This window comes from Cucurbitaria berberidis (assembly GCF_010015615.1).
Source record: "Cucurbitaria berberidis CBS 394.84 unplaced genomic scaffold K460scaffold_2, whole genome shotgun sequence".
Taxonomy (NCBI): Eukaryota; Fungi; Ascomycota; class Dothideomycetes; order Pleosporales; family Cucurbitariaceae; genus Cucurbitaria; species Cucurbitaria berberidis.
Window position 1 is genome coordinate 3,496,334 of NW_024468936.1, and position 27,087 is coordinate 3,523,420.

General features: G+C 53.5%; 11 protein-coding genes across 11 annotated transcripts; 5 read left to right on the forward strand and 6 right to left on the reverse strand.

Moving 5' to 3' along the window:
* Positions 1 to 144: 144 nt before the first annotated feature.
* On the forward strand, positions 145 to 3,401 carry K460DRAFT_279787 (ARM repeat-containing protein; the record flags this gene model as incomplete). Its single annotated transcript, XM_040928354.1, has 8 exons — positions 145 to 375; positions 429 to 596; positions 665 to 1,388; positions 1,438 to 2,000; positions 2,060 to 2,443; positions 2,490 to 2,608; positions 2,656 to 2,735; positions 2,776 to 3,401. The coding sequence occupies 8 exons, from the start codon at positions 145 to 147 to the stop codon at positions 3,399 to 3,401; spliced, it is 2,895 nt and encodes a 964-aa protein (XP_040790809.1).
* A 147-nt stretch (positions 3,402 to 3,548) lies between these two features.
* Positions 3,549 to 4,379, reverse strand: K460DRAFT_279007 (uncharacterized protein; the record flags this gene model as incomplete). Its single annotated transcript, XM_040928296.1, has 1 exon — positions 3,549 to 4,379. One exon carries the CDS (start codon positions 4,377 to 4,379, stop codon positions 3,549 to 3,551), a length of 831 nt encoding a protein of 276 aa, XP_040790810.1.
* A 446-nt stretch (positions 4,380 to 4,825) lies between these two features.
* K460DRAFT_276758 (decaprenyl-diphosphate synthase subunit 1) lies at positions 4,826 to 6,043 on the forward strand (the record flags this gene model as incomplete). Its single annotated transcript, XM_040928135.1, has 2 exons — positions 4,826 to 5,818; positions 5,882 to 6,043. 2 exons carry the CDS (start codon positions 4,826 to 4,828, stop codon positions 6,041 to 6,043), a joined length of 1,155 nt encoding a protein of 384 aa, XP_040790811.1.
* A 493-nt stretch (positions 6,044 to 6,536) lies between these two features.
* On the reverse strand, positions 6,537 to 7,883 carry K460DRAFT_384410 (WD40 repeat-like protein; the record flags this gene model as incomplete). The annotated part of the gene is made up of 1 exon (XM_040935497.1): positions 6,537 to 7,883. The coding sequence occupies one exon, from the start codon at positions 7,881 to 7,883 to the stop codon at positions 6,537 to 6,539; it is 1,347 nt and encodes a 448-aa protein (XP_040790812.1).
* A 156-nt stretch (positions 7,884 to 8,039) lies between these two features.
* Positions 8,040 to 11,885, forward strand: K460DRAFT_277835 (uncharacterized protein; the record flags this gene model as incomplete). The annotated part of the gene is made up of 4 exons (XM_040928208.1): positions 8,040 to 8,471; positions 8,523 to 9,494; positions 9,783 to 11,573; positions 11,628 to 11,885. The coding sequence occupies 4 exons, from the start codon at positions 8,040 to 8,042 to the stop codon at positions 11,883 to 11,885; spliced, it is 3,453 nt and encodes a 1,150-aa protein (XP_040790813.1).
* Positions 11,886 to 12,340: 455 nt separating this feature from the next.
* Positions 12,341 to 16,365, reverse strand: K460DRAFT_69995 (DNA-directed RNA polymerase I). Its single transcript, XM_040938639.1, has 2 exons — positions 13,960 to 16,365; positions 12,341 to 13,907 (listed from the first exon to the last, which is right to left on the reverse strand). Exons 1-2 carry the CDS (start codon positions 16,153 to 16,155, stop codon positions 12,432 to 12,434), a joined length of 3,672 nt encoding a protein of 1,223 aa, XP_040790814.1. The 5' UTR covers positions 16,156 to 16,365; the 3' UTR covers positions 12,341 to 12,431.
* A 357-nt stretch (positions 16,366 to 16,722) lies between these two features.
* On the forward strand, positions 16,723 to 17,840 carry K460DRAFT_280843 (ADP-ribosylation factor family protein; the record flags this gene model as incomplete). The annotated part of the gene is made up of 6 exons (XM_040928439.1): positions 16,723 to 16,772; positions 16,944 to 17,016; positions 17,101 to 17,120; positions 17,251 to 17,313; positions 17,448 to 17,519; positions 17,567 to 17,840. 6 exons carry the CDS (start codon positions 16,723 to 16,725, stop codon positions 17,838 to 17,840), a joined length of 552 nt encoding a protein of 183 aa, XP_040790815.1.
* A 2,220-nt stretch (positions 17,841 to 20,060) lies between these two features.
* On the forward strand, positions 20,061 to 20,564 carry K460DRAFT_403548 (uncharacterized protein; the record flags this gene model as incomplete). Its single annotated transcript, XM_040936640.1, has 2 exons — positions 20,061 to 20,188; positions 20,240 to 20,564. 2 exons carry the CDS (start codon positions 20,061 to 20,063, stop codon positions 20,562 to 20,564), a joined length of 453 nt encoding a protein of 150 aa, XP_040790816.1.
* Positions 20,565 to 21,082: 518 nt separating this feature from the next.
* Positions 21,083 to 22,487, reverse strand: K460DRAFT_353261 (Nucleotidylyl transferase; the record flags this gene model as incomplete). The annotated part of the gene is made up of 2 exons (XM_040931703.1): positions 21,083 to 22,144; positions 22,200 to 22,487. The coding sequence occupies 2 exons, from the start codon at positions 22,485 to 22,487 to the stop codon at positions 21,083 to 21,085; spliced, it is 1,350 nt and encodes a 449-aa protein (XP_040790817.1).
* Positions 22,488 to 23,410: 923 nt separating this feature from the next.
* K460DRAFT_308314 (RmlC-like cupin) lies at positions 23,411 to 24,391 on the reverse strand (the record flags this gene model as incomplete). Its single annotated transcript, XM_040930101.1, has 2 exons — positions 23,411 to 24,025; positions 24,080 to 24,391. The coding sequence occupies 2 exons, from the start codon at positions 24,389 to 24,391 to the stop codon at positions 23,534 to 23,536; spliced, it is 804 nt and encodes a 267-aa protein (XP_040790818.1). The 3' UTR covers positions 23,411 to 23,533.
* Positions 24,392 to 25,475: 1,084 nt separating this feature from the next.
* On the reverse strand, positions 25,476 to 26,384 carry K460DRAFT_276638 (uncharacterized protein; the record flags this gene model as incomplete). Its single annotated transcript, XM_040928131.1, has 1 exon — positions 25,476 to 26,384. The coding sequence occupies one exon, from the start codon at positions 26,382 to 26,384 to the stop codon at positions 25,476 to 25,478; it is 909 nt and encodes a 302-aa protein (XP_040790819.1).
* Between the last annotated feature and the right edge of the window lie 703 nt (positions 26,385 to 27,087).

Sequence of the window (27,087 nt, forward strand, 5' to 3'; positions counted from 1 at the left end):
TCGCGCCTCGAGGCGTGTTCGCGAGGAAACATCAACCAGGCCTGGGTGAACGAACACTGCTTGCCCACCCGCCCTGCCAACCACTACACTATGCAGGGATTTCGCTGCTGCAACATGTAGAGACCATCTACAACTTGCTTCAACATGGACATCAATATCACCAAATTGCTCAACGACAAGCTCTACGACAAGCGTAAGAGCGGAGCACTCGAGCTCGAGGGCCTCATACGAGATGCACTCTCTGCCCAGGACCACGACAGGATAGCCAAGATTGTGCACCAGCTCTGCCATGAGTATGCATATGCTGTCCACCAGCCCCACGCTCGAAATGGTGGCCTCATCGGTCTTGCGGCCGCCTCGATAGCGCTGGGACCGGTGCGTATATACGAGACATGCGCCTGTTGGACTATAAGCTCACTCTACTGCAGGAAGTTGCTCGCTATCTCGAAGAAATCGTACCCCCAGTCCTTGCCTGCTTCGGCGACCAAGATGCGCGTGTTAGATACTACGCCTGCGAGAGCATGTACAATATCGCAAAGGTTGCAAAGGGAGAGATTCTCGTCTACTTTAATCAAGTATTCGATGCTCTCTGCAAGGTAAGCGCATACGTTCTGGAAACTCATGACAAAACGGGGACATTGCTAACCCGGCCTGCACCAAACAGATGGCAGCAGATTCGGAGCTGTCCGTCAAGAACGGAGCAGAACTGCTCGATCGCTTGATCAAAGACATCGTCTCCGAGTCCGCCGCAACCTATGTCTCGATACTCCATACTCCGCCTGAACACCAAGACCACTCAGCCCCTGACGATCACGAGCCGCATCCACACGACCTGCCAACCGCTTTCAATCTCGAACGCTTCTTACCCCTCCTTGAAGAGAGGATCAACGTCATCAGCCCTTTCACACGCTCATTCTTAGTCGCATGGATAACCTTGCTAGACTCAATTCCAGATCTAGAACTCATTGCCCACCTGCCGCGCTTCATGCGTGGCCTCTTCAAGTTTCTTAGCGACTCGAATCAAGATGTGTATACCATGACGCAGGCCGCGCTAGATAGGTTCCTGAGTGAGATCAAAAAGATTGCCCGAATAAAGAAGGGTATAGCAGAGAGCAAGAAGAGTCGCAGCAAAGATGAACATAGGCATTCCACTTCAAGTCTTCATAGCAGCCCCGGCGACGATGAGAGTGAGGCTAGGAGCAGTACGCCGTTTGAGCATCAAGAGGCCGCCGACGACAAGGAAGACGCTAGCGGAGAGAGTGGCTCGGTCTCTGGAGACAGTGGAAAATCTGTCAACGGAGACGGCGACTGGGTGCCTGGTCAAGATGTGCATGTTGACCACCCTAAGATCTTGGAGATCTTGGTTGACTTCCTGATCGCGCCATCGGGTACGTCCGAAGTACTCCTCTCGAGCAAGAATTCAACTGACAAGTCTAGATACGGAGGACGAGCAAACGGAGATACTGCTGACTGCCCTTCGCTGGATCGACAACCTATTCGACATCTGTCCAGAAGACATCATGCCGTTTGTCCCAAGCCTCTTATCGCACGTTCTACCAAGAATGTCCCATGAAGTGGATACAGTTCGTAAGGCAGCTGTCAAGGTCAATGCCTCATTGATGGACTACATCCTGTCGTTGTCCGACGACAACCGCCGACCAGATGGCACCGCAGGCGGCCAGATCCAGCTACCACCATCGCTGTCGGAGCTGGGCAAAGAGCTCACAGGTGCACAGCGAAGAGATTCAAACTTATCTGGACGCTTGCTGAAGGCGGTGATACGGGACCAGGCAAACAAGGCAGAATCGCCGGAGGGCAAGGGCACGCAATCGCCTACACCGGCAGAAGGTGACCGCGGTCCTTCTCCGCGCCCAATACCTGAGCTCGATTATCAAGCAGCAGTTAGTGCTCTCACCTTGCAGTTTCTGAACGAGCACGAAGCCACCCGAGTCGCAGCTATCGCATGGCTGATAATGCTACATAGAATGGCACCGGGCAGAGTAAGTATCATAAAGTTTGAAAAGCTTAATGAACACATGCGCTAACAGCATCTCAAAAGATACTCACAGTAGATGATGGAACCTTCCCGGCACTGCTTAAGACGCTCTCGGATCCTTCAGACGCCGTCGTCACCCGGGACTTGCTATTACTTTCACAGATTTCCCTGCATAGTGACGATACATACTTCACTTCTTTCATGGTCAATCTCCTGAAGCTGTTCTGTACTGATCGAAGATTGCTTGAGACTCGCGGAAATCTGATCATCAGACAACTATGTCTAACCCTCAGCGCAGAGAGGATATACCGTACGATGGCCGACTGCCTGGCCAAAGATGAGGACGTCGAGTTCGCGAGCATAATGGTTCAGAATCTCAACAACAATCTCATCACCGCACCTGAGCTAGCAGATTTGAGGAGGCGACTTAGGAATCTAGACAACAAGGTACCTAAACTTGAATTGGCATACCTTCGGAATCTAACGTTCGCAGGATGGCCAATCATTCTTCGTTACACTTTTCAAGGCCTGGTGCCATAACGCCGTGGCTACCTTCTCGCTTTGTCTTCTTGCTCAAGCTTATGAACAGGCATATCATCTTCTTCAAGTCTTGTATGTTACTCTGTGCTGATATATAGCGAATACACTAACCCTATTAGTGCCGACCTTGAGATGACGGTCAATATGCTCATACAGATCGATAAGCTGGTCCAGCTTCTCGAATCTCCTGTCTTTACGTGTAAGTCTGCTCCGCAATACAGCCACACACTCCCACTGAGTCAATGATATCACAGATCTCCGCATCCAGCTCCTCGAACCCGAACGATACCCCCACCTTTACAAATGCCTCTATGGGCTCCTCATGCTCCTCCCCCAATCATCAGCCTTCGCGGCTCTCAAGAACCGCCTGAATAGCGTGGCTGCCATAGGCTACCTCCACATCGCGCCACGAACGAGCACGTATGTTCCCACCTCCTCCCCCACATTGAACCACTTGAGGCAGAAGAGCTCAGAAGTCGGTCCTCCTAGTGCCCCCTCCGGCCCCTCAGGCGTGTCGAATTTCGAGCGGCCGAACCGTCTTAAGGCCAGAGAAGAGGGAAGTGTGAAGTGGACGGAGTTGCTAGACAGATTCAAGGCGACACAAGAGAAGGCACGACGCAGCCAGAGGATGGCGAGTTTAGGTGAAGATTTGGAGGTTGATGAGGAGAAGGAGAGGAGGATGGGTCCGCCACCTGTGCCACCGAAGAATGCGGGACTGCGACCGGGGAGTCCGGCGGGGCCTATGAGAGCAGCGAGTAATCCGCCAGCAGCGCAGAATGCACAGCCTGGCCATAAGCCAAGAGGTAGTCTCGGTAACCTCGGTCGATTCGCTGGCGGCGTGGCTGGGCGAAACAAGAAGAAATAAGAATCCGTGGATTGGGGTATGGGTACAGATTGTACATGCTTTGGTGGAGGACATAACATGCATTCCGGGCGTCCTGGGAGGTTGAATGGAGTACTGCCTTACTAGCCTTCAAGCATTACCGGCGTTCAATCCAATACAGTGCTCCCTTCAGCGATGTTTCCCCTTCCTAAACCTCACACCATCATCCACCTTTTCTTTGAAGCCCGTTACCCCACTGGTGTCATCCTTCTCAATGACCCAGCTCTTGACAATCTCCTTGATCTCCGGTTTCTTCTTCTCGAGCCGCTTGGCCTCCTTGACTTTCCTCACATAGCCACCATACACGGCGACCTCAGCAATCGCAATAGCGACACTCCCTCCCATACTCAGACCAAGTCTCTTGCCAACGCTCCAGTGCCGAGCAGCGACCCATATGAATACCGCCACTGCTACTATCGACACCAAGACATTGATGATGAGGATAATCTGTCGATGGACCTCCTCGTAGCTCACTTCGTCTTCGTCGACGGGCGCGGAGGCGCCGATGCTGTATGGTTCTGGAGCGCGCGGGAAGCGTTGGGAGAAGGATTCGCGTGTTGGAGGGGGGTGGAGCATGCGCTCGTAGGTGCGGGATTCTTCTTGGGCACGCAGACGGGCCATGAGGGCGGTGTATTCGGGGGTGTGGTGTTTCTTGGGGAGAAGAGGTGGGGTGTAGACGGTGCTGTTTTGGAGGAGGGCGTTGAGAGTGATTGGTATTGGCTCCTCTTGCTCATGATTTGGGGGCTCTGAGGATTCCTGGGTGTCTTGCTTGGAAGTGCTGGACAGTTCGAGAGAGTGCTTCTTGAGCAGTTTTGAGAGGTCAATTAACTGGCTATGCGAGATGGGGTTTCCGGGCTTTGGGTCTGCAAGCGCAGGCTCCCCCGGTCGCTGAAGCTCTGCAAACCCATCCGACGACAACTCTTCAGCTTTGAAGACTGCCCGGACTATACCGGCTGTCATCGTAAGAAGCACCATAGCTGATGTCGAAGAGTGAGATTGTCGGAGCCTGGATTCGCGTTCCGCCGCGAGAGCAACCAGGATGCGATTAGCTAGCGCGTCATGATTATTCGATCTGGTCCCAAAAACTCCCGGATGGCTGAAGACAGCTTCCTTGCTCGCCCATCCCCGCGAATACTTACCCCGAGACGCTGGGCATAGAATCAATTGCACTCGTGCTCTCTTTGTACCGGACTGTTTTGCAGAAAAAAACATCCATGACGAGCAGAAGCTGCCGGCTCGCAACGAGCATTGCGCGCCAGCAAACTTCCTCACGACTCCCATCATGTCCGTATCATGATACTGCCCTTCGACAATGGCAGAATCCGAATGTCTCGACATACTACCACTCCCCGCGGCGGCGGAACCAGTCGTCGTGGGCAGCCGCCGTCAACGTAGCGCAGAACATCATGAGCACGCCGCCACCAGGTGCCCCGATCCAGATCGACCCCTTCCAGACAGTTGCACGAGAGATGAAGTTCCTGACGGGGAATATACGGCAATTGCTAGGCTCAGGACACCCGACGCTGGATACCGTGGCCAAGTACTACACTCAGAGTGAGGGGAAATATGTACGACCCATGCTAGTCCTGCTCATGAGCAGAGCAACGGCATTGACACCGCAGTCTGCCAGAGCTGGGGGAAATGGGAGCAGAAGTGTGGACAGCTCGCTCACTCACCCGTCGATACTACTAGACGAAAACCCGGAGACAAGTCCAATCAGCACTATACAGCACGATGCCGCCTACACTGCCGAAGATAGCGACATCCTGCCGTCACAGCGCCGCCTTGCTGAGATTACTGAACTCATTCACACTGCTTCTCTCCTCCATGACGACGTCATCGATCACTCTGTCTCCCGCCGCTCCGCGCCCTCGGCGAACCTCGAGTTTGGAAACAAAATGGCCGTGCTAGCTGGCGACTTCCTCCTCGGCCGCGCCTCCGTCGCGCTGGCACGGTTACGAGATCCCGAGGTAACCGAGTTGTTGGCGACGGTTATTGCAAATTTGGTCGAGGGCGAGTTTATGCAGCTTAAGAACACGGCGAGGGATGAGAAGAATCCATCTTGGACCGAAGACACCGTCTCTTATTACCTGCAGAAGACATACCTCAAGTCCGCCTCGTTGATCAGCAAGTCCTGCCGCGCCGCTGCTATCCTAGGTGGTTCGACGCCAGAGGTGGTCGAGGCGGCGTACCTGTACGGCAAGAACCTGGGCCTCGCATTTCAACTGGTTGATGACATGCTGGATTACACCATTAGTGGAGAGGAGCTGGGGAAGCCTGCGGGTGCGGATCTGGAGCTAGGACTTGCGACGGCGCCATTGCTGTTTGCATGGAAAGAGAATGGAAGTCTTGGGCGGTTGGTGGGGCGGAAGTTCAGTGGGGAGGGCGATGTCCAACGGGTAGGCTGCCAATCCTTTCCCATGGAATAACTTTCGTAGCAATAGTGACTAACGACAACACAGGCCAGAGAGATTGTAAGCCAAAGTTCCGGACTGGAGCAAACGCGCGCGCTCGCCCAGGAGTATGTCGACAAGGCGATCGAGGCGATATCATTCTTTCCCGAGAGCGAAGCGAAAACCGGCTTGATCGAGATGTGTACCAAGGTCATGAAGAGGAGAAAGTGAACGATTGGATCCTAAGAGAGAGAGAGCACAAGGCTCAATCTAATTCACATTTGGGTTTGTACTAGTACTGTGTATATATCCTAGGTACGGTAGACAAAAAAAGGCTAGCCGGGAGTGACATCATCTTACTGACTCGCTGCGGGCCTTTTAATTCCTTGCTGTATATATAACGTATCTTCACTTTGAGAAGCGACAAATGCGAGGGGCTTCAGGCAAAAGTCGGTCGGTCGAAAAGAGACTTGCAAATCAAGAAATGCACAAGTTCCAAAGCGCTAAAGTTGGGGTATCTACAAAACTACGAAACTGTGCATCTCGCCTGGTTGTACTCACAGTTTGAGGAATACAGTGCACTCGCCTGGTATTTCCTGAAACATGATAGGGGACTGCGGACCTCCCAGGCTCCTCCAAATAATGTTTGATCATCTCTCTAGTGATACGGTATTCTTCAGACCCAAATGCCCCTTTTATCTTCCGTGGAAAACAAATATTCGTCTTAAGCCTCTGCGAAAGGATTTGGTGGTAGAGTCTCCGGATCAAATTCATTTGTCTCCTTCTCTTTCTCCTCCACCACCCCATTCCGTAATCCATCCTTTTCTCCACCCACTGGCGGATTAGCAGCCTTCCACAACCTAACCACTCTATCCAGGCCCGCACTCACGATAAGCTTTTCTGTGGGGTGTGTATCAACTGTGAGAACAGCCTCGGTATGCCCTTCCAATCTCTGTAGCACGTTTTTGCTACTCACATCCCACAGCACAACATTTCCCTCTTCGCTGCCGGATGCTATGAACGCGTACTCGTGCGGTGGCTGACCACCGTACGTTCCAAAGGCGCCCGAAACGGAGTAATTCTTATTGGCGTGTCCCTGGTACGTCTTGACGCACTTCCCCTTCCCCTCGATGTAGTTCCAAAGCCTGATGCACGAGTCCAATGTCCAAGCTAGCACGTATTTGCCATTTGGGCTGAAAATCACTGACGATACAGGGGCGTTATCTTCGTGGACCAGAGTTCGGAGACATTGCCCTGTCGCTGTGTCCCATACTCGGATCAAGCCGTCATGGGAACAGGAAACGATGAGTGTACCGTCGCGCACAAAATCTACACCGCCCACGGGGTCGCTGTGAGCAGGTAGCGATCGCATCACTCTTGCAGCGCGCACGTCCCACAGATAGACAGCTTCATCGTAGGATCCAGAAACGAGCATGTTGCCCTTTGGCGAAAAGGCGAGCGAATAGACATAGTTGTGGTGACCAATGAAGGGTGTTGGATGCGCGAGGCCTGTTGTCGTGTCCCACAGCCGTATGCTCTTGTCATCTGAGCCTGAAGCCAAGATCCTAGAGTCTGGCGCCCACGAGATGGTGGACACACCTGCTAAATGGCCTTCAAGTGTGTGCTCGAGTTGGCCGGTATGCGCGTCCCAAATCTTGATGGTGCAGTCTGCGCTTGCAGATGCAATCCATTTCCCATCTGGTGAGAATCGGACTGCGGCAATGGGTTTCTTATGGCCGCGTAGTATCAACGTTGGTTTGTAGTGGAGTTCTGTGGGCTTTGGTGGGGGCTTAGGAGAGCGCGAGTGCCGTTGAGATGAGGAAGGAGACTGTGATGTTGAACGTGACCGTGATCTTGACCGGGACTGGGGAGCTCGTCTATCCCTGAAGTATCGTCGGTCGTCTTCGCTGTCTTCCCTGCTGTAACGGCGCGCGGGTCGCTCCGCTAGTCGGTAGGATGGAGAGGCATTGGGTGGTGTGCGGGATGCGGAGCGTTTGCGGGGCGGCGCGTCATCATAGCCGTCGTCGTTGTCTCTCCGGCGTTTTGGTGAGGTGGAGCGTGTGCCGTCCATAGTGTTTGTCAGAGGAATAGATGTATGCTGGGGTGGAGAAGACGCGAACGCGACCAAAAGAATACTGCCATGTTAGTGCACAGGCGGTGAATGATCCCTGTAGTAGCTACCCCCAGTTGCATCATCACAGGTCAATTGACATCCCAGGACCTCACAATGGCTTCGGATGCCAGTCGACCACCCTCGAGTTTGAGGATCCTCTCACTCAATTGCTGGGGCCTCAAGTTCATCTCCAAGCTCCGCAATGAGCGATTGACAGAAATCGGCGTCCAGATCGCGGCGGCAACTCCCCAACCAGATATTGTCGGTCTTCAGGAGTGTTGGACACAGCAGGACTACCATGCCATACGCGAGAAGACACAGCATATACTTCCGTATGGGAAATTCTACCACAGCGGTATCTTCGGTGGCGGATTAGCGATCTTGTCAAGATGGCCGATTGAAGAGAGCAACATGGTGCGGTATCCGCTGAATGGACGGCCTGCTGCGTTCTACCGCGGAGACTGGTTTGTGGGCAAGGGCGTTGCATGTGCGCGGATACGCATGGGACCTTCGCAAAGAGATGTTGCAGAGGTGTTTTGCACACATGTATGTTCTCAATGGTACACTACTTGGTCAAGACCTGCTGATTTCAAGTAGCTCCACGCTCCATACGAAAGCGAACCGCACGACTCGTACCTTTGCCACCGCACCGCGCAAGCATGGGAAATAACAAAACTTATGCGTGCAGCTGCCGAGCGTGGTCACCTGGTCATCGGGCTCGGCGATTTCAACATGATACCACTATCCCTCGCGCATCGTATCATAGAAACGCATTCACCAGTCCGAGATGTATGGCGCATACTACATCCCGAGTCCTCGATCGGTGCAGCAAAAGACAAGGTCGAACAGGTTCGAGGCTTGCCAATGCCCACAGCACACTTCAACATGACGAAAAACGGTGCCACTTGCGACAGTGAATTGAATTCCTGGCGGTGGAACGAAGCACACAAGAAGCGCCTCGCAAAAGGTGAGAACGTGCAGATAGATCCTGCCGTACCGGATCCGTACGCGAAGCGACTTGACTATGTCTTCTTTAGTAGCGTTAGATCTCATCATGCGGAGACAGGGGAGGAGACGGCCGAGTGGGAGCTCAAGGAGGCTAATGTTGGTATGGCGATGCGACATCCCACGCTGCACTGCTCGCTCAGCGATCACTTCTCGGTCGAAGCAACGCTGACGAGGACCCCTACTACACCATCCGCTACCCAACTCAGCCCCTTGGCGCTGCCAGAGCGCTATCTACCCATCGAGATCTACGACGAGATTCTTGCAAATACAAACAAGTACGAAGTCCGCGAACGGGTGCAGCGCAAGCTGCGCATAGGGCATTTCTTCTTCCAGCTCTCTCTCTGGACAGGATGCCTGATCGGCGTTTGGTGGTCGCCGCACAATTATGTGTCCTTCATTCTAATGCTGCTAAGTTCACTCGGCCTGAGCGTCGGAGTCATTGATGGGCTCATGGGGCTCTTGTTCATTGGTAGCGAGATCAGAGCACTCAAAGAATTCGAATGGGAGGTTCGAAACACGAGGGAGCGAGCCCTGGCGAAAGGAGGCAAGTCGAGCGCTGAAGTTAATCGCATACCTGATGAGTCCTAGAGATGACGCTGTTGTAACAATACTAGCATAACATGTAAATACACATATACATAGATCGCAAAGTTGTCTTCGAATCCAAGAAGTTTTGTGTTCGAGCCAAGTGCACGTGCAGTCGTACAATTGCGCGACATGAGAGTGGAGCCAAGACGCCCCAGCGCTCAAGTATCCAGACTTCAACGCTACTTCCGTCATCCCTCACAGAACAATATCCCACACAACCAACACGCACCTCTCAGATTGCAAGGCCAGCATATGACCTAGAGCCATCGCCGACTTGGCCAATCTCGCACACAATCCAACCAAACATTCCTTTGTCGTTCGCGACTCGGCAGTTCGCGTTCGTCAAGAATGAGCGACTCCCAGCCCCAGCCGACGGGCGGCGGCCAACAGCAGCAGCAACTGCTACGCGCCGATGACATCCTCAAGCTGCAGTCGCTCCCCGATGATGAGAAGCAAAAGTACCGCTTGATCATGCAGAACTTCTGGAATATGATCCAGCAGCATCCGCAAGGCAGCCCCGAGCACACCACGGCCCGCCAGAAACTATCAGAATGGTCGCAGAAATTCATTGCGCGCGAGCGTACCCATCGCGGGAAGATGAAGGCACAACAGCAGCAACAGCAAGCAAATCAGGGTCAATCTAGCCAGGGCAGCCAGGCTGGGCAACAGATTCAGAATCCAGTCAAGCAGGAGGCGCCGCAAGTTCTCAATAGAGGCGCAGAAAATGTCGCTGCGCCTGTGTCTCAGGGACAACCTCCATCAAATCCAGGTCAACCCCGACCGCAGAACCCGGTCGATCCTGCAATTCTCAAACACGTCCACGAGTTTCCCATCCAGCTACCGCCAACTGCACCTCCCCCGGGGACACCAGAGTACGATGTGAAGCTCAAGGAATATAGGAACGGCTATCTTAATATGCTGGCTAAGCAGGCCTCCTATTCTGAGAGCAGGAGGAAAATCACCAACCAGATACAGGAGCGACAGAATGCCGGACAAGAAGTACCTCAGGAGTTTCTTACCATGAGGGCCCGGGTCGAGAAGGAGCATGCTCAAATGAAGGACCAACTGGACAAATTCAGAAGGCTGCAAAAGCAGTGGAAGGATGAACGGGAGCAGAAGCAATCGCAACAGCAACCGCAAGGGCAACAAGCCGCTCAGCAACCCCCCGCACAGCAGCCCTCCACAGCATCGCCTCAGCAACAACAAATACAACAACCCCCTCAGCGTCGGCCTTCACAGCCCAATATGCCTATGCAACCTCCGATTAAAGAGGAGCCCCAGATCAAGGTGGAGGGGGGGCAAGTGCCGCAGCCACAGCCGGCACCGCAATACAACATGCAAGGAAACCAACAGCCACCGCTGCAGCAACAAAATTCTCAAATGCCACCTTCACTTTCACAACAGCAGTTGCAACAGCAACAGCAACAGCAACAGCAACAGCAACAGCAGCAGCAGGCCCGCCCGCCTCCCGCGCCTCATTCACAATCCATGCCCCCCAACAACCCAGGTCTACAATTCGCTCAGCCTGGCCAACAGCAGCAGCAGAACTTCCAGCAGCAACAACAGCGACCGCAAATCAACCCAATGCAAGCGAATGCAATGCAGCACCAGCAGAACAATTCGCCACATCCGCAATCGGCAACATCAAATGCGCCCAACGGCCCTCCAGTCCCACTCTCTCACCAAGCCGCAGTCAGCGCTGCGAATCGCTCCTACACCGATCCTCAGCGCACAAACACGCCCATGCAGCCAGGCGGTCAAGGCAATTTTGGCAGTCGCGAGCGTGAGCAACTTAATAATCCCAAGATGCCAATCCCGCGACACCTCAACGTCACGACCCCATCCGCCGTCCACATGGGCCAATCTCGCCCGACCATGCAAGGCCCTACCAATGGTGCGCCAGGCCCGATGGGTCAACCTGTTATCCCGCGGCCTCCACCTTTCCAGCTTGAGGGTGAAGGCGATCGTGTGCTCAGCAAGCGCAAGCTTGATGAGCTTGTCAGACAGGTTACAGGTGGCTCGGAGGAGGCGCTGACACCGGAGGTTGAAGAGGTAGGAGATATTAATATCACTTTACTTGGCATGCGTATTCTAACACTTTTCCAGTCCGTCCTCCAACTCGCAGACGACTTCGTCGACAACGTCATTAGCAGCGCCTGCAAGCTCTCCAAGCTGCGCGAATCACCTCAACTCGATATCCGCGACATCCAAGTCATCCTCGAGCGCAACTACAACATCCGCATCCCCGGTTACGCATCCGACGAAGTGCGCACTGTGCGAAAGATTGTGCCTGCTCCGGGCTGGGCGGCTAAGATGAACGCTGTCAATGCTGCCAAAGTCATGGGTGGGAAGACGGACTTTTAATTCCACATGGTGTCATCTGCGATTCGATTCGTGTCTATGTTAGATAATTTTTCCATGGGCTTTTCTTTTCTAGCAGTGTGCGAAAGCAATAAAGCCTGGGAAAGCATGATCCGTAAGCAAACATGTGTTTACGAACCCTCGAGGGGAAATGGGCTGCTGGCTATAATGCATGTAGAGTCACCAAGAGACTGCAATTTCAAAAGACCTCACTGTAGGTAGTACGAGGAGATTGCAGGAGGTCTGGAAGGGACTGGATGCAAGATGGATGATTGACTTTGTCGGTCTACGCTATTGTTTGGGTGGATTTGACAGCATCTTTTAGTATTGTTTGGGAGAAGAGCATTGTTTGTCATTGAAAGGGGCATATTCTTCCGCTCGAAGTGTAATACAAAACTCGTTCCATGTTCATCTATCTATCATAGTCCGGTAGATACTCCATGCGATGCCAATGCTACTTACAGAACAGAACTTTTCCTAGTGTCCAAAACGCCGAGCAATGCTTATTCAAGCCTACCTCGATTCCAACATCATTAGCCGCTCCAGTATCTACGGATCCACCTTGAACTTCAGCCTAACCCCCATACTAGCCAGCTCAACATCCAGATACTTCAAGACACCCGGAACAGCCACAATGGCAATGTCATCTCCGCCACTGAACCGCATTCCCTGGCCATCCATCCACACATCCGCCTTACTGTTCACCCCATCCGCGAGCTTCGCACAACGTCTACAACGAATCGTCAAGCTGCTTCCAGGTTTCTCCTTCTTGCGGCCATACTCGTTGACCGTGGGCGCAGTGGAGAGGAAAGACCCACAGGCGCGGCAGATGGCTGCTTTTGTGTAATCTGAGCAGTTCATGAGACGATCTTGCAGGAGGAAAGCAGTACCGTGTGCAATAAGAGCGTCGCGCTCCATCTCGCCGACACGGATACCACCACCCTTCTTCCTTCCCTTGATGGGTTGCCCTGTCGTCGAGTTGATGGGTCCCGTAGTACGCACTTGGAACTTATCGTTGACCATGTGACGTAGACGCTGGTAATAGACGACACCAATGTAAATGTCCGCAGCGAGTTCTTGGCCTGTGATTCCGCTGTACATGGGCTCGTTGCCGTAGTAGTTGTATCCCGCCTTCATAAGCTGGTGTCCGAAGAAATCGACGGCAGTGTTCTGCTCGTCGAAACGGAACGGCGTCGAGTCCTGTGCTAAACCGTGAAGCGCACCGGCTTTGCCTGCGAGCGACTCGACGAACATACCGATTGTCATTCGCGAGGGGAAAGCGTGCGGGTTGATGATGACATCGGGCTGTATTCCGGATTCGGAGAAAGGCATGTCGATGGAAGGCCATTTCTGTGAAGCGACACCCTTCTGGCCGTGACGAGACGAGAATTTGTCGCCGATGACTGGGGAACGCGGGACACGAAGTTTGACGCTAATCTTCTGGCAAGGCTGCGTGCCGTCTTCTGAGCCGATGATACGCACCTCTTCTACGAAGGCGAGTTCGTCTTCCTTGTACTTGAAATAGCTTGTTTGGGCGTCGCGGTTGATGTAATCATCGGTAGCCGGGTCATACGAGACAGTGTGCCATGCCGCGATAGCGTCGCCTGAACGCAGCATCGCCCCAATGCGAGGAAACCCATCTTCGTCGATCGTCTCTTTCTTGTCCGCCGTGATGAGGCCGTCGGGAGCGAATCCAAAAAGCTTGGTCACGGTCCTCCCCGATCTGTTTTTCCGCCCTCCTTCTTCGAGATCGCATATCTTGGTCTTGTAGATTGTGCCGTGACCAAAACCGCGCTCATGCGCCGACTTGTTTATTATCATGGCGTCGTCCATGTCGTACCCCGTGTAAGAGATAACAGCCACAACAGCATTCATTCCGTTCGGAAAGTTGTCCAAGCCATACTCGTTATGCAGTGGCGGTCGCACAATAGGTGTTTGGCCCGTCTGCAAGCGGTAGGTCTTGTTATCCGTTCGGTATCGCAGGGCGGCTCCAGGCGTTCCCATGGACTGCTTTCCCATTTGGCACTGTTAATATTAGCAGGTAATTAAGAGTGCAAAGGCTAGTTTTATAACCCACTTGATACATGTTTCTTGGCGATTGGTTAAAGTCTGAGAATGGTGTCATGTTGGCGATGATGGAGAAGATGTTTGTGGGGTCGTATTCGACATGTGTCGAGTCACCTGACACAACCTCGGCATCTGTACAGGCTATCGACATGTACGGTTGCTCGAACGGTCCCACGTAGTCCAATTTGTCTAGAGGGAGGTACTTGACGGGTCTGTACATTCGGGACATCTGTGAGAACATGTACACGCCGGGATACTGGCCACCGTTGGAATTGGGAATATAGCCGACTTCGAGTTCCAACGGAACGTCGTGAGAGCCTTCAACCTTCCAGTAGCGAAGCGTGTCTGCAATGGTTTTGGCTTGCTTTGGCGAGCAGAAGCCCAAAACGCGGCCGTCTAGCTGTACGACCACGCTCGCCTCAAGAGAGGCGGACGACTTGCTGGATACGCCCAGTTGTGCAACCAGCATGGGGATCGCCGAGACATCAACGTTGTGTGTAGCCAACTTGCACTTGTGTGCAAAGTGGTTTAGTAACCCACATGGAGATCCGTCAGGGGTGTGGACAGGACACATGAAGCCCCAGCTCTCTGGTAGCAGTTTCCGCACGGTTGTTGTCTTGAGTTGAGCGAAGAAGGCGCCTCTGTGCACCATCCTGAAATGACTGATGAAGCGGTAGAAGTTGATCTTTTCAGCCACGACCACGAAACCAGCCGTTTGTTGCAGGTCGAGACCGGTAGGACTGATGAGGTTTCCGGTCGACAGGAAGTATTCCATGGCCGCTCCGATGCCCAGTTGGGATCTTCTCAGAATCTTGGGCAGAAAATCCTTCTTGAATTCTTCAGAGGTGAAGGGCTTCCATTCTGCCCTGCGTCCCCACTCCTGCACGCCAACCCGTATGGAAAGTAGCCAGTCCTCGAGTCTCTCCTTCAAAATCATGCCAAAGAGCTGGCCGCCAAGCAGGACTTCCTGATTTTGGACAGCGTCCGGATTGTCCACGGTGCATTCACCCTCGACCAGGGCATACAATTTCCGGATCATAAACAGGAGCATGCGGAACTTGTCGGCATCTTGGGCTGGCGTGACATTGTAGGCTCCTAGATGTGGTAGGACGATTCGTCGGAGGAATTCGGTGCCGGCTTCTTCGTCGCTGGTGTCCTCGGGGATCTGCAGTACGACTTTGAACTTCTGTCCCAGATATGCCCTCGTCTTCGCTTTCGAGTGCAACCCATAGACCTTGTACGTCCGGAGGAGCAATTCCACCCTATCGGTCACAAACTGCTTCTCGGCGAGTCCTTCTGAGCCAGCTGCACCCACCAAGCCCTCAAAGACCTCGCGGTCATTGGTCTCGACTAGCGCTTTGAGCACCATCATGACTGGCACCAGATACTCGGCCTTCCTCCACGAGAAGCGCAAGTTGACGTTGCCGTCGTTCAGGTAGTGGAGGGCGTTGGTTTGGGACGTCTGGTCGGGGCGCATGGAGCGAATGAGGATGCCGTACGGGGTGTAGCCAGGGCCACGGTTGGTGAAGGCGCCACGCTTGATGGCCATGGGGTAGTTTCGCCTGTTCACCTGCAGCATTCGGATAATCTTCTCGATGCCGTTGACGATGAAGTATCCACCCAGCTCCTCGGTCTCCTCCTTGGCCTTGACGAGCTGGTCCGGGCTCATGTTCTCGAGGTGGCACCGGTTTGACCTCAGCATGATGGGAACGGTGCCCAGATCGCACACCTCCTCTCGCCAGTCGCCATTGTTGACTCTGTACTCGAGCCGTGCGCGCATCTTGCCGCGGTAGGTGGCGTGTCGCTCTCTGCATTCTGCGGGGAATATGTTGCGGTTCTTGAGCGCAACCTTGTTGGATGGCGGGAGGACGGCGCGGTCGAGGAAGACATCCTGTATGCGGACCGAGAGTCTGTTTCGCGGGCCAGTTTCTTCGGGCCGCGCATCGTATGGGTCGCCGTCGAGGAACATCTTGGTGCCAATTTCCTTGATGCCCTGCTCGAGCTGCCCGCCCGCGGCGAAGACGGCATTGAAGGAGTTGATGTGGGGGTCTACGGCTTCGGCGAGCGTGGGATAGGCTGTCTTGTCCCTGGGGGGGCTTTGGAACAGCTTCTGTCGTCGCTGCGTGTCGAAGTTGGTCGACCACGGCTGCTGCTGCTGCTGTTGCTGCTGCTGTGGCTTCCTGGCTTTGGGTGCAACAGGCGCCATGGCTGTGCAGGCAATGACTGTATGTAGGGTATGTCGCGTCGCGTGGAGAGAGAGAGAGGACGGGGTAAGATATTAGGGGGCGAATGCGCAGCTCACCATGAGGACGCAAGCTGTGTCGTCGCAGTTGATTCGCAAATTGAGTGAATGTCTTCCTCGGGTGCCCATCACGAACTTTTTGCGCGCTAGGGTCTGTCTCCCTCTCCCCCCCCCCCTGTCGGCCGCCAAGAGTTCCCATAGGCGAGAGAGGCTCGCCCGTCGTCACGCGCAGTGGCTCCAATGCGGTGCGCAACGAAGCGCTCCTAGCTTTTCCGTGGGGCGGCACAGCTCTCGCTCTTCTTCACTTCCTCACTGCATTGTCGACGCGGTCTGCACATGTATTGGATTGCTGGTCCATTCACTGTTGCTGCTGCTGTTGCTGTTGAATCTACGGCGTAATCGCTACAAAGCTGCCCCGCAAGCAAGGATCAAGGTCCCAGGCTTCCCACCCAGCGCCCATCCCATCACCACTTCTCGACCAGCCGTCAACACCATCCCCCGAGTCATTACCTACCTACCTAGTCCCTCACCATGGCCAACCTATTTCGACGGCTCTACGACTGGCTCCTCCGCTTGTTCTGGTATTGTGCCTCCGTCCTTACTGTCATGTCCCTTTCGTCATATCATCTGCGCACGCCTAGATGCCTGATGCGCCATTTGATACCTCCCCTCCAGCGCTCGTCCCTGCACGAACCAGCAAGCCCGCACTCGACGATGAACTGGGATGGATGCTGATGATTCTCACTGTCTAGGGCGACCGAGATGGACATCACCATGATCGGACTGCAGAACGCTGGCAAGACTTCGCTCTTGAGAGTTCTGGCGGTGAGTCTCTTTCCTGATGCGGTAATGGCTGTGCCAGACCGACGATATCTTGCGACGACCTTGTGCTGACCGACTGCTGTCTAGGGAGGAGAGTTCACTGTCGAGTAAGCCAAACATGCATCCCAAGTACCGCAAGCCGAGGGCGACATTGTCCCATCAGTGTCCCGATTCTCCAGCTTCGCGCAACCATGGGCGCCATCATAGAGGGGGCCCAAGCGCTAATCTTGGTCATAGCTCTATCCCCACCGTCGGCTTCAACATGAAGCGCGTCCAGAAAGGTCATGTAACCTTGAAGTGGTGAGTACTACGCATTGCCTCCCTGGTCACCTGCACGCATGTCCTCCTCTTGCGGCGCCAAGCCCGTTGGAGCCAGCCTTGCAGGGAGCGGGCAATCTACCCAGCCAAGGTGTGTCTGCTGACCATCGCCACAGTTGGGATCTCGGAGGCCAACCCAGGTTTCGTTCCATGTGGGAGCGGTACTGCCGCGGTGTGAATGCCATTGTGTAAGACCCATTTGCATGTGTTCCGAGGTGGTCGCTCATCGTGCTAGGTTCATCGTCGACTCCGCTGACAAGGAAGCGCTACCGGTTGCGCGCGAAGAGCTGAACCTTCTCTTGGAGAAGCCTGCCCTGGAAGGCATCCCTCTCCTTGTCTTGGGCAACAAATCCGATCTGCCCAACAAGCTCTCCGTGGACGAACTGATCGAATCGCTGAACCTCAAGGCCGTATCGCACCGAGAAGTGAGCTGCTACGGCATCAGCGCAAAGGAAGAGACCAATCTCGATGCCGTGCTCCAGTGGTTGATCGCTCGAGCGAGCAAGTAGGTTGCGGTCCGCATTCGAAGAGGAAGAGCGACCACGTGCCGCTCACCACCCCATTTGACTCGGTTTATTGTTTCGCCATTTCACGACGCTGATGTGCCTATGTTCTCACAAAATACGGTAGTCAGCTTTCTACGACATACTTAATGATTCTTACGATGTGACGGAAGAAAAGACGGGCAGATCGCTCTGCAGGCTAGCGATGGCCATTCCAGTTTCCCAACTCGAGCACGCTTCTTTCTATATCATTCTTCACGGCGGTCATCAATAGCGTACATTCAGCGACAGTACGCGACAGTACGCGACGGCATCATCTGTCTTTATTTGAGCAAGGGCGCAGCGGGTTCCAAGAAGAGAAGAGGAGACTTGGGTCCAGATACAAGTGTACGGTAGCGGGATTGTCGACTTCAACAAGAATAGCCCAAAGTTCGTATCGTATAATGGTGACGATTGTCTCTTTCCATTTTGAGTGGCCTTGCTGTGCTCGTGACTTTGCGTCAGTGTGCGCCGACGGTCGCGCCGTGCTGTAACAAGGTTGTTTGGTGTCGCAGACATGTGTCTGTTCGCCAGGCCCGAGCAGCCTGCTTGTCAGGGCAAGCGCAGACGCGTCGCATCAGACTATTGTTGTGCGGAAACATCGGCTCGTGGTGTTCAATGACTGATCGGTTTTTCTCGTGTCCGCGCAGTGTATCGTCGAAACGCAATTCCGCACCCAAGCCCGCTCTCCAGCTCCTCCCCAACAAGCGTATACAGCGAGAAGACGAGAGAGAATGGCAGGAAGAGAGAAGAGGCACAGACAGCAGCCATAGGGACCGACGAACAGCTATTAATTCTTTCAGCGGCTTCTCCGCTGGCAGTAGTGGGACCCAAGCAAAACCATGCCATGGACAATTGAACAACTCATCCTGCATTAGCGCACTTCAGGCATTTGACTAGCTGGGTGCTGATTGGCTGTGTAGTCTGGGACAGGCGCAAACCCCTGCCATGTAGACGAGTTGCGCGACGGACGGAATGCAAACCGAGACGGCGAAGCAGTATGGAAAGAATTGGCGATGAACGATGGAGGGGGGTTGAGGGTTGGTGTGGCGCGGGAGTGGAGTGTGCATGCATGTGGCTGGGGTGAATGGAATGCGACAGGACATAGAGTCCAAGGAACTGGGTAGATGTCGAATCTCTGGCAGAGAACCGTCCCATGTTTGATCAACCGTCGATAACCGTAATACCCTTCATTCAGTATACTTCTCAGGTAACAACACTGGCATGGACGTGGACTCTTCAAGAATCTGGAGATGCGAATATATTCACACAATGCACTGCTTCAAGAGCAGTTGCACGTCAGAGATGACCAGATGGGCAAACACAATCCCACTGATAGATGTGAAGCAAGCAAACGAGATGTTGATGATTTGGAATCGGACTTGATTTGATGACTTCAGTAGTCCGAGTATGCGTATGCTCCAGGCGCAGCATACCAAGACCCCAAGAACTCCTCAGAGAGCCTTCCTCCTATTAGCATCTGACTGTCGTAGAAAGCCCCGAGCCGTCAGAATCTTGCCGGTCGTTATTTGAGATGGGAGGAGAAGATTCCATCACAGTCCTTTGCCGCCCTTGATGCGACCGCGCCTCGTTCCACCTGGCCTGGCCATCAGCAGTCCATCAGCAGGACCAACAGAAGTTTCCATAGCCACCAATGAGCACACAGCCGTCCTCGTACTTGTCAACTCCGCTCTACCCGATTTTCCCAAGCCCTATGTCCTTGGCTGTGGCTGAGCAGCCGGCATGCCTCGCATCCTTGCCCTCTTCAGCCTGAGCCGTCGTCATATTTCCCCAGCCCATCCCTGCGTCCCACTCTTTCCATCCTCACCACCACCTCTTATCAGCCCTCCTTCGCTGCCCTAGACACGCTTGGTCTTGCGCTTTCGTTGACCAGGCCAATTTGACCAACATGTATATTCAGGCTAGACAGAGCTACGACTATTACGACGACAGGTATGTTACGACGTGGCTTGGCCTTGTTCTTACTTTCCTGCTGGGTTTATAAGTGGCTGTTGTCGCACCTGGGTTGTCGTTCATGCGCTTGTTCGACTGCTTGCGACACACGTCATACACCGCGCATCAAGCACCCTTTGTACTTGACTGAACACTCTTTCCGTCTTCTCACCACTACCACTACCACTCGAAAATAACCACACCAATTAATTCTACACATACATCTAACACATCATGGCTAGATGTTACCGCGACCAGTTCGGCAGAACCCGCTGCTACCGCTCCGCATGGGATAACTGGGTGCGATGGCTCGTCCTCGCAGTCGTGGTGATTGGCTTCTTCCTCCTCTTCGTGGTCTGCTCGTAAGTCTCACCCTCCCGCACTGCCCGGGCCGTGTCTAACCATCATCGTAGCTGCTTAACCGCACGTCGCCGCCGCAAGGCTGGTCGTCAACCTTTCTACGGCACCGGCTGGGCTGCGAGACCAGGCCAGGGCACCAACGCGCAACCCTACTACAATAACAACTACAACACCCAACAGCCTGCACCGCCGTACTCTGCGACCACCGCGCCCACCTCGAATCAAGGCTATTACAACAATGGCGCCAACCAGGGCTACTATGGCCAGCAGAATGGCGTAGAGCTGCAAAGCCCGCAACCCACGTACGGTGGTAACGCGCAGTATGCTCCGCCTCCGGGGCCGCCTCCGGGCAAGGGTGGTGATGGGATCGTGCGATAAGTGTGCTGAAGTTGAATGTGGGTGGCGCCTTGAAAACGATACGAAGAGAACCTGATTACGAGTACGGTGCTACGGACATGGTTTAGGATGGCGTTCGGACTTTCATACGCGCGGCACGCTTCGAAGTTGCGCGAACGAGGGCATACGAATGCCGGTGGCTGCGTTTCTTTGGGCCGGCTCGATACCTTTTCATCTTTAAATGTCTTTCTTGTACATGATAATCTCCTTGTTTGTTGTACGACTAGCAGTCAGTAAATATTAAACTGGATTATGTTCAAACAGTTTCTAATTGCTCGCGTGGTTGTGTTTATTTGCCTTCGAGCGAGATGCACTCTCATATATGATCGCCTACCTAGATGTCGTCTAACCGAGGACTCGACTTTCGAACTAAATGCAACGCTACACAACTGGTCAGAGCATGTCACAAGTAGATTCTGTCGTACCAGATCGTTAGTTTGTGACTACCATCAGTCAACCGCGCTGTGGGTATAGATCTATATTTCCCCCACTCATGCCTTCTATTCCTTCAACGTCAAGTTCTCAATTGCCTTCTCCCCACTCGCACTCCCGACGTCTACTGCCGCTTTGTCCTCGCCCTCAACATGTCCATCAGGCTTCGCTTCGACCTTCTTTCCCGGGTGGAAGGTGCCCTTGTCCTTCTTCTTTTTCTCCTTCTTCTTCTCCGCGGGCGGTGGCGGGTACGCCTTGGTCTCAATCTCCTTCCATTCAGCACTGGCCTGGAACTCTGCCTGAACGGGCTCGAGTAGCTTGTTAAGCGCCTCGGTAACAGCAGGCTTCAAGTCCTGCGGTATCAGGATATCATTCACATAGTCGTCTTGCATTTGCTTGATGTTGGTGTAGACGAGGGGCTCTGCGTCGCGGCGGTTGACGACGAACTTGGACTCGCCGTAGATGAGGTGGCCAGCGGGGAGCAGGACGTACTCGACGAAGCTGAGCACGCCGTTCTCCTCGACAATCTTGGGGGGTGCAAAGGCCTTTTTCAGTTTGCGCTTGACGGCGTCTTTGTCGTCGAGGACATCGATTTTGGAGTCTGGGTCTGAAGCGCTCATCTTGCCGCCTTGCAGACCGGGGACCATAGGGTTCATCAAGTGTGCGCGCTCTTTGTAGCCAATCTTGGGCAGGACTTCCTTTGCCAGAGCAAAGATCTTGCGCTGATCCACGCCACCAAATTGTACGTCTACATCGAGGTACTGCTCATCGAGCGCCTGCATAAGCGGGTAGAGCAGTCCACTCAGCGGTGCATTCTCCGTCTGCTTGACCACCTCAGCACCCGCTTTCTTCGCATCGCGCTCGCTCGTTATAGACGCCAACCGCAGCAAATCCATTGTGTAGTCCGCGTTCAACTCATAGCTAGACCCCAGTACGAACTCGAGCTTGTCGATGGGCACGTTGACAGCGCGGAGGAGCGCAGTGATGGTGAAGCGGTAGTATTCAGCGCGGAACTTGACGAGCTCAATCGGCGCTTTGAGGTTGTCGAGGAAGCCATGGATATCGGCGAGTAGGATCTTGACGTGGCAGCCTGCAGCGAGGAACTGTGCGATCTTGAGGATAGGAACAAACTACACACCATGATTAGCAACGAAACGAGCAACACTACCGAGAAGTGATACGCACGTATCCACAGTGCGGCCTCCCCGTCGTCGCAGTGCCCCAGTAGACCTTCAAATGCCCCTGCTTCTTCAGCGCCGCCTCCATGATCTCTGGGTTGAGCACTTCCTGCAAGTTGACCTTGATGAGCGCCAGCTTCTCTTCTTCTGACAAGTGTGCGCCGGGCCCGCTGGCCAGCGATTCTTCCTGGCTCTTGAGTAATCTCGCCTTTGCATCTTTGAGTTGGGTCTGTAGCTCTTCGATTCTCTTCTCAATCACTGCGATTTCGTCCTGGATCGCGACTGGGTCCGCCATGGTGGGGGGTCTGGTGGTATGGAGGGGTAAGCAGCTATTGTGCTTTTGCCAATTGGATGGGGACTGGAAATGTGAAAATAAGGCGGAGAAGGGAAGGCAGGTATATATGTGCCTGTCTTCAATGTTCAGCTCAGGCTGAAGCGGAAGTTGTTGTTGGTCGTTGCGGCGGGAGCTGAATGAGTCGGACGTGGGGCTTGCATGCGCAACAACAAAAGTCTGGCTAGGATAAAAAGGGTCCGAAAAAAGTTACCCATTGCTTCGGGACCACGCTGCGCCGCCGCAGCAAGCCTCCGTCAAGACTGGCCACTGTTATCGTCCTGAAAAAGATTCTGCATACATGAAACATATTGATCTTCTGATTAGCTTCATTTCAATTTCTTCTGTATCTCACTCTTCTCCGAACAATTGAATCTTTGTACCAAAAACGTTTCCTTGGAATCAAGTAATGAGCCATTCTAGGACAACTTCTCAATATTCAGCTTCTCAGCCTACCAAGCGTTGCAGGGTGTATACTTAGCAGCTCATCCCACAGGGATACAGCTCATGTCAGATATATGCTGAGGCTAGTTACACGTATACTGACTTGTGCGCAACTTGACATTTCTCATAACAAAAGAGTACTGGGAAGCAAAAGCATCTGAATAGCTCGTGCTTGCTCACTAGAACTGTCGAAACCGTTCAGCGCTCGGCCTCAAGTAGGCCTGGTTGGTGATTAGTTTGGGACTTGTCGCCGACTTGTGCTATTACCAAGAGATTCGTAGCCTGCTCTAGAAAAAAAAAGGTTAGACATGTTGAGATCTTAATGCACACGAGCATAGAACGACAAGGTTATAATATAAGTCAACTAGAAGCAAGTATTCTAAGCTAAATCCACAAAAGAAGGATCAGTAACAGTATCATCAGCCACGAAAAGAAGGTGTAAAACGCCGTCGCTGTGCTAAAAAACTCAAAGATGCAGTCCGTATCTGTTATAGCCCATCCCATTTCCCATCTCATCTCATCCCGACCAGCCCATCATCTGAGTAGCTTGATACTTCTCGTTGCACCTAGTACCCCTTCTTGTTGCACTTAGCCAAGCAAGTATCAACATCCTGAGCAAGATTGGCAGGAATCATCTTCCTGAACGTCTCAATGTTCTTGCCATCAATAGTCTTAGGCATACCAAGCGTCGCATTAACTACATTCGCATTCAGCGCAAAGAAGTTCTGCGCAATCTGGCTCGTTCCCGGGTCCTCAGAGTTCAGCGACGCAACAAACGTAGCCTTGTCGCAGTTGTCGTTGAACTGGAAGTGGATGGAGCCCTGGGGGAAGACGGTACCCTCGAACTTGTTCAAGGCGCCGGCGATTTCGGGGTTCTGGCCCGCCTTGACAAGGCCATTTTCGAGAACGTAGCCGAACTTAAGGTTGGAACCTTCGACAAGAGTAAGGAACTCAGTGGCACGTGGATGAACATGGGGCGTATTGATTCCGCAAGGCTCGAGGAAGCCGACGGTGGTGGAGATGCCGAGCTTATACAGGATGGGGAAGGTCTCGACGTTCTAATATGACGATGTTAGTGAGGCTGGAGAGACTCAGAGTATGGAGGGACGTACGGCAGCCTTAGTAGCTCCACCTTTCGCGCCATTAGCAGGCGTGGCACCGTTGAAAGAGAAGACAATGAGCTTCTTCAGGGCATCTCCGGTTAGCAGAGTCTCCCCACTGGTGAGAAGTCGTCGGAACTGCTGCACAAGAGTGGGCGCCGCGGAGAGATCGCGGAAGAGCGCGGTCTGGTCCTGAGCAGGGGCGGGAGCGGGGGCGGGAGCGGCTGGAGCAGGAGTCGAAGATGGTCGGACAGTTTGAGGGAGGGCCTGGACGGCACCAAGGGCAGCAAGACCAGCGACGAGGACTTTGGTAACAGTGAACATGATTACTGATTAAGAAGCAAAGAGTGAACTTGAACAGTAGGAGACAAGAAAATGAAGACAGATAGGAAAGTCTTGAGTATGGTTTGATGATTGTAGGCAAGGAGATGATTTCCCAAGAGCGTTCGACCACGCCATACTTATACCTTTACTGATGATTCTCATTTCCTGGTGCTACTAGACGTTCTAGACGGCAACCCCTCGATCCGAAAACTACAAGCAGGCTGTACAAAGTGCTTGAGCTTAGTGGTCAACGACTAAAATTAAGCTTAAATTCGATGACAGGTCATTTTTGCTTAGATTTTGAGGTACTAAAGATACTTTTTGCACGAGCCTTGAAACATTGTTTCCGTTCGTCATCCTTGCAGTCGAAGCGCTGACGGGGCGTTTGCTGAACGGCGCGCGGTCGGAATGTGGCGGTGTATGGCGAGCTCTACATTTCTGGGGAAGTAGTAAAATGACAGATGTAGTAAAAGCTGATCGTGCATCGGCTGCGATGCTTGAGCATTGGCGATCAAGCGGTCTGTTGATGTTGCTGTCAAGACGGCTTATTTTGCTGAGGTTGGCCCTTCGTTGCGAGGTACTCCCGAGCAGGCATTGTGTACACAGAGGACGGTGCCTCGTGACTTCAAGGGCCCCAGCGAGGCGCAAGAATCACGGCAAAGTCGATAGCCGTGCCAGTTCACAAAATGCCCCAGCCTCGAACATGTGTTGAGCGTTATTAGCGTCTGGGTGGATGTCAGCTTTCCAAAAGGCGTTGACGCCTAGCCTTGGCGCAAAGGCTTGTCAGCGTTACCATAAATAGAGCTGCGAGGATTCAGGTAAAAACATCTGCAAACAAACAGCTCGGCCACAGACGCGGCGCGGTCTGTGCCGTTTTACCGTGCCATACCTACTTTGGTTTCACTTGATGAGCGCTTACAATCCTTCAGGTAAAAACAGATGAGATTTGGCCCAAGAACATGCTATGCTAACCACAACCAACGCCAAACATTTGATCGCAAATGAAGACAGTAGACAGAAAAACAAGAAGCTGCGGGAAATTATCCGAGCTGTGGGCAACGCAGACAGCCGTTACTAAGAGAGTCTAATCAGAGTCAAATTCAACGTCCATCAAGTCGCCCCCTCTCCAAAATGGGAGCTCATCCAGGGTGAACGCGTCATCACTAGGAATAGATGGCGGGCCTTTCGAGTGTATCACTCGTCCTTCATCCGGCTCCTCTACCTCCACGATATTGTTGGTATTTGAGAAGCCCCTGTCCTCAAAGATGAGTGACCCTCGCCTGTCGCAAGGCCCGCGAGGGCCGCGCACGCGGCGTCGTAGTCGGCGAGCAGTTGGGTCAACGTCGTCTAGTGGGTCGTTGTCAGAGTAACTGCTGTCACCCTCGACGCTCTGACTATGACTGCGCTTGAAGACTCCTGCACTCCATCTTTTCTTCTTATGTCGGTAAATGCGTTCCCTTTCCTCCTCGTCCGAACTGTCTTGTTCGAGTTGCAGCTCTTTCAGTCGAGCAAAGACCTCGGATTTTGTTCCGCTTCTGTCACTTTTTGCGTCTTCATAATTGTCTGGCCGTACGACTTCTATGTCACAGTCGTAGCCTGGATCGCTGTTTAGCTCTTCGAGCACAAACTGAGCCTTTTCTACCCGGCGCATGGGTCTTTCCTCCTCCTGTTCGCTCTCCTCCTCAGAATCGTCGTCATCTTCGGATAGTAGAGATGTTGTTGCATACGCTCGTCCAGTGGAAGCGGATGTGCGCGAAGACCGTTCGAGTGATTGTGGGCGAGTGAACTTGAAGTGATGGTCTTCGCCAGTGGGTTCGATGAACTCCAATGGAGGAGTCTGGGCAAATTTCGGGATGCCCATACGCTTATACAGCGGAGAGGTTTGGTGTGTCTGCGGCGGAAAGCGATTTTGAGTGCGATGGCCGGGTGTCATGGGCGGTGAGGTGGGATGGCCGACAAGCATGGCGGCTGGCGGCTGGTCGTGGGTTGCCATAGCCTGAAGAGGACTGTGGTGTTTTGACCGGAAGAGTTGCGTCAGGCTGGCCTGTAGCCAATTGCAAAAGCGTACGTATCAGGGTCTCCTCTATAGTGTGTGCTAATCTCAAGGAATCAAAGTCCGACGGACGTGTCTAATCTTTGAAGTATGGAAGAGGAGTTTCGTCGACTGTCTCATTCTGGAGGTGGTCTAAGAGTGTTTGACTGGGATCACTGAGGCGGCGAGGGCAGGCGGAGAGGTGGAGAGTTTTACAAGTCGAACCCTGCAACGCCTTGGCTTATCGTGCAGGTGGAATTGGGGGTGTTATAGGCAGCAATGCAGGAAATGTAGCTCGCAGATCCGAAAAAGCCACAAATTGCTGGTCAGTTCGGTGGCGATGCGTGTGTGGTGCGTGTGCGGTGGTCGAATGGGGACGGGGAAGAAGAAAAAGAGTACTGGAGGAGGTCACAATTCCCTGCCGTCTGGGAATGTGTGCGGAACTGTCGCCAATTATCCACCTGCGTTCCAGGAATGAGCTGGCCGGCCACGGAGCGGGTCAATCTGCAGCTGTGCTTTCCTTTCATGACTCCGATGCTGCCACCATATGTGGTCGCGAACGATTAGTTGCAACGAGAAGACTCGGACACTCTACCTTGCGTCAGGCTGGGACGGCACCCAATGAGGTCAGCGTCCAAAATTGCAACGCGCAGGGCGGGTAGGG

Coding starts and splice junctions, on each gene's coding strand:
- K460DRAFT_69995 (XM_040938639.1), bottom strand. CDS start 16,155: ATGGCGCCTGTTGCACCCAAAGCCAGGAAGCCACAGCAGCAGCAACAG. Junction 13,908..13,959: donor CGCCAAGAAACATGTATCAA/GTGGGTTATAAA, acceptor TAATATTAACAG/TGCCAAATGGGAAAGCAGTC.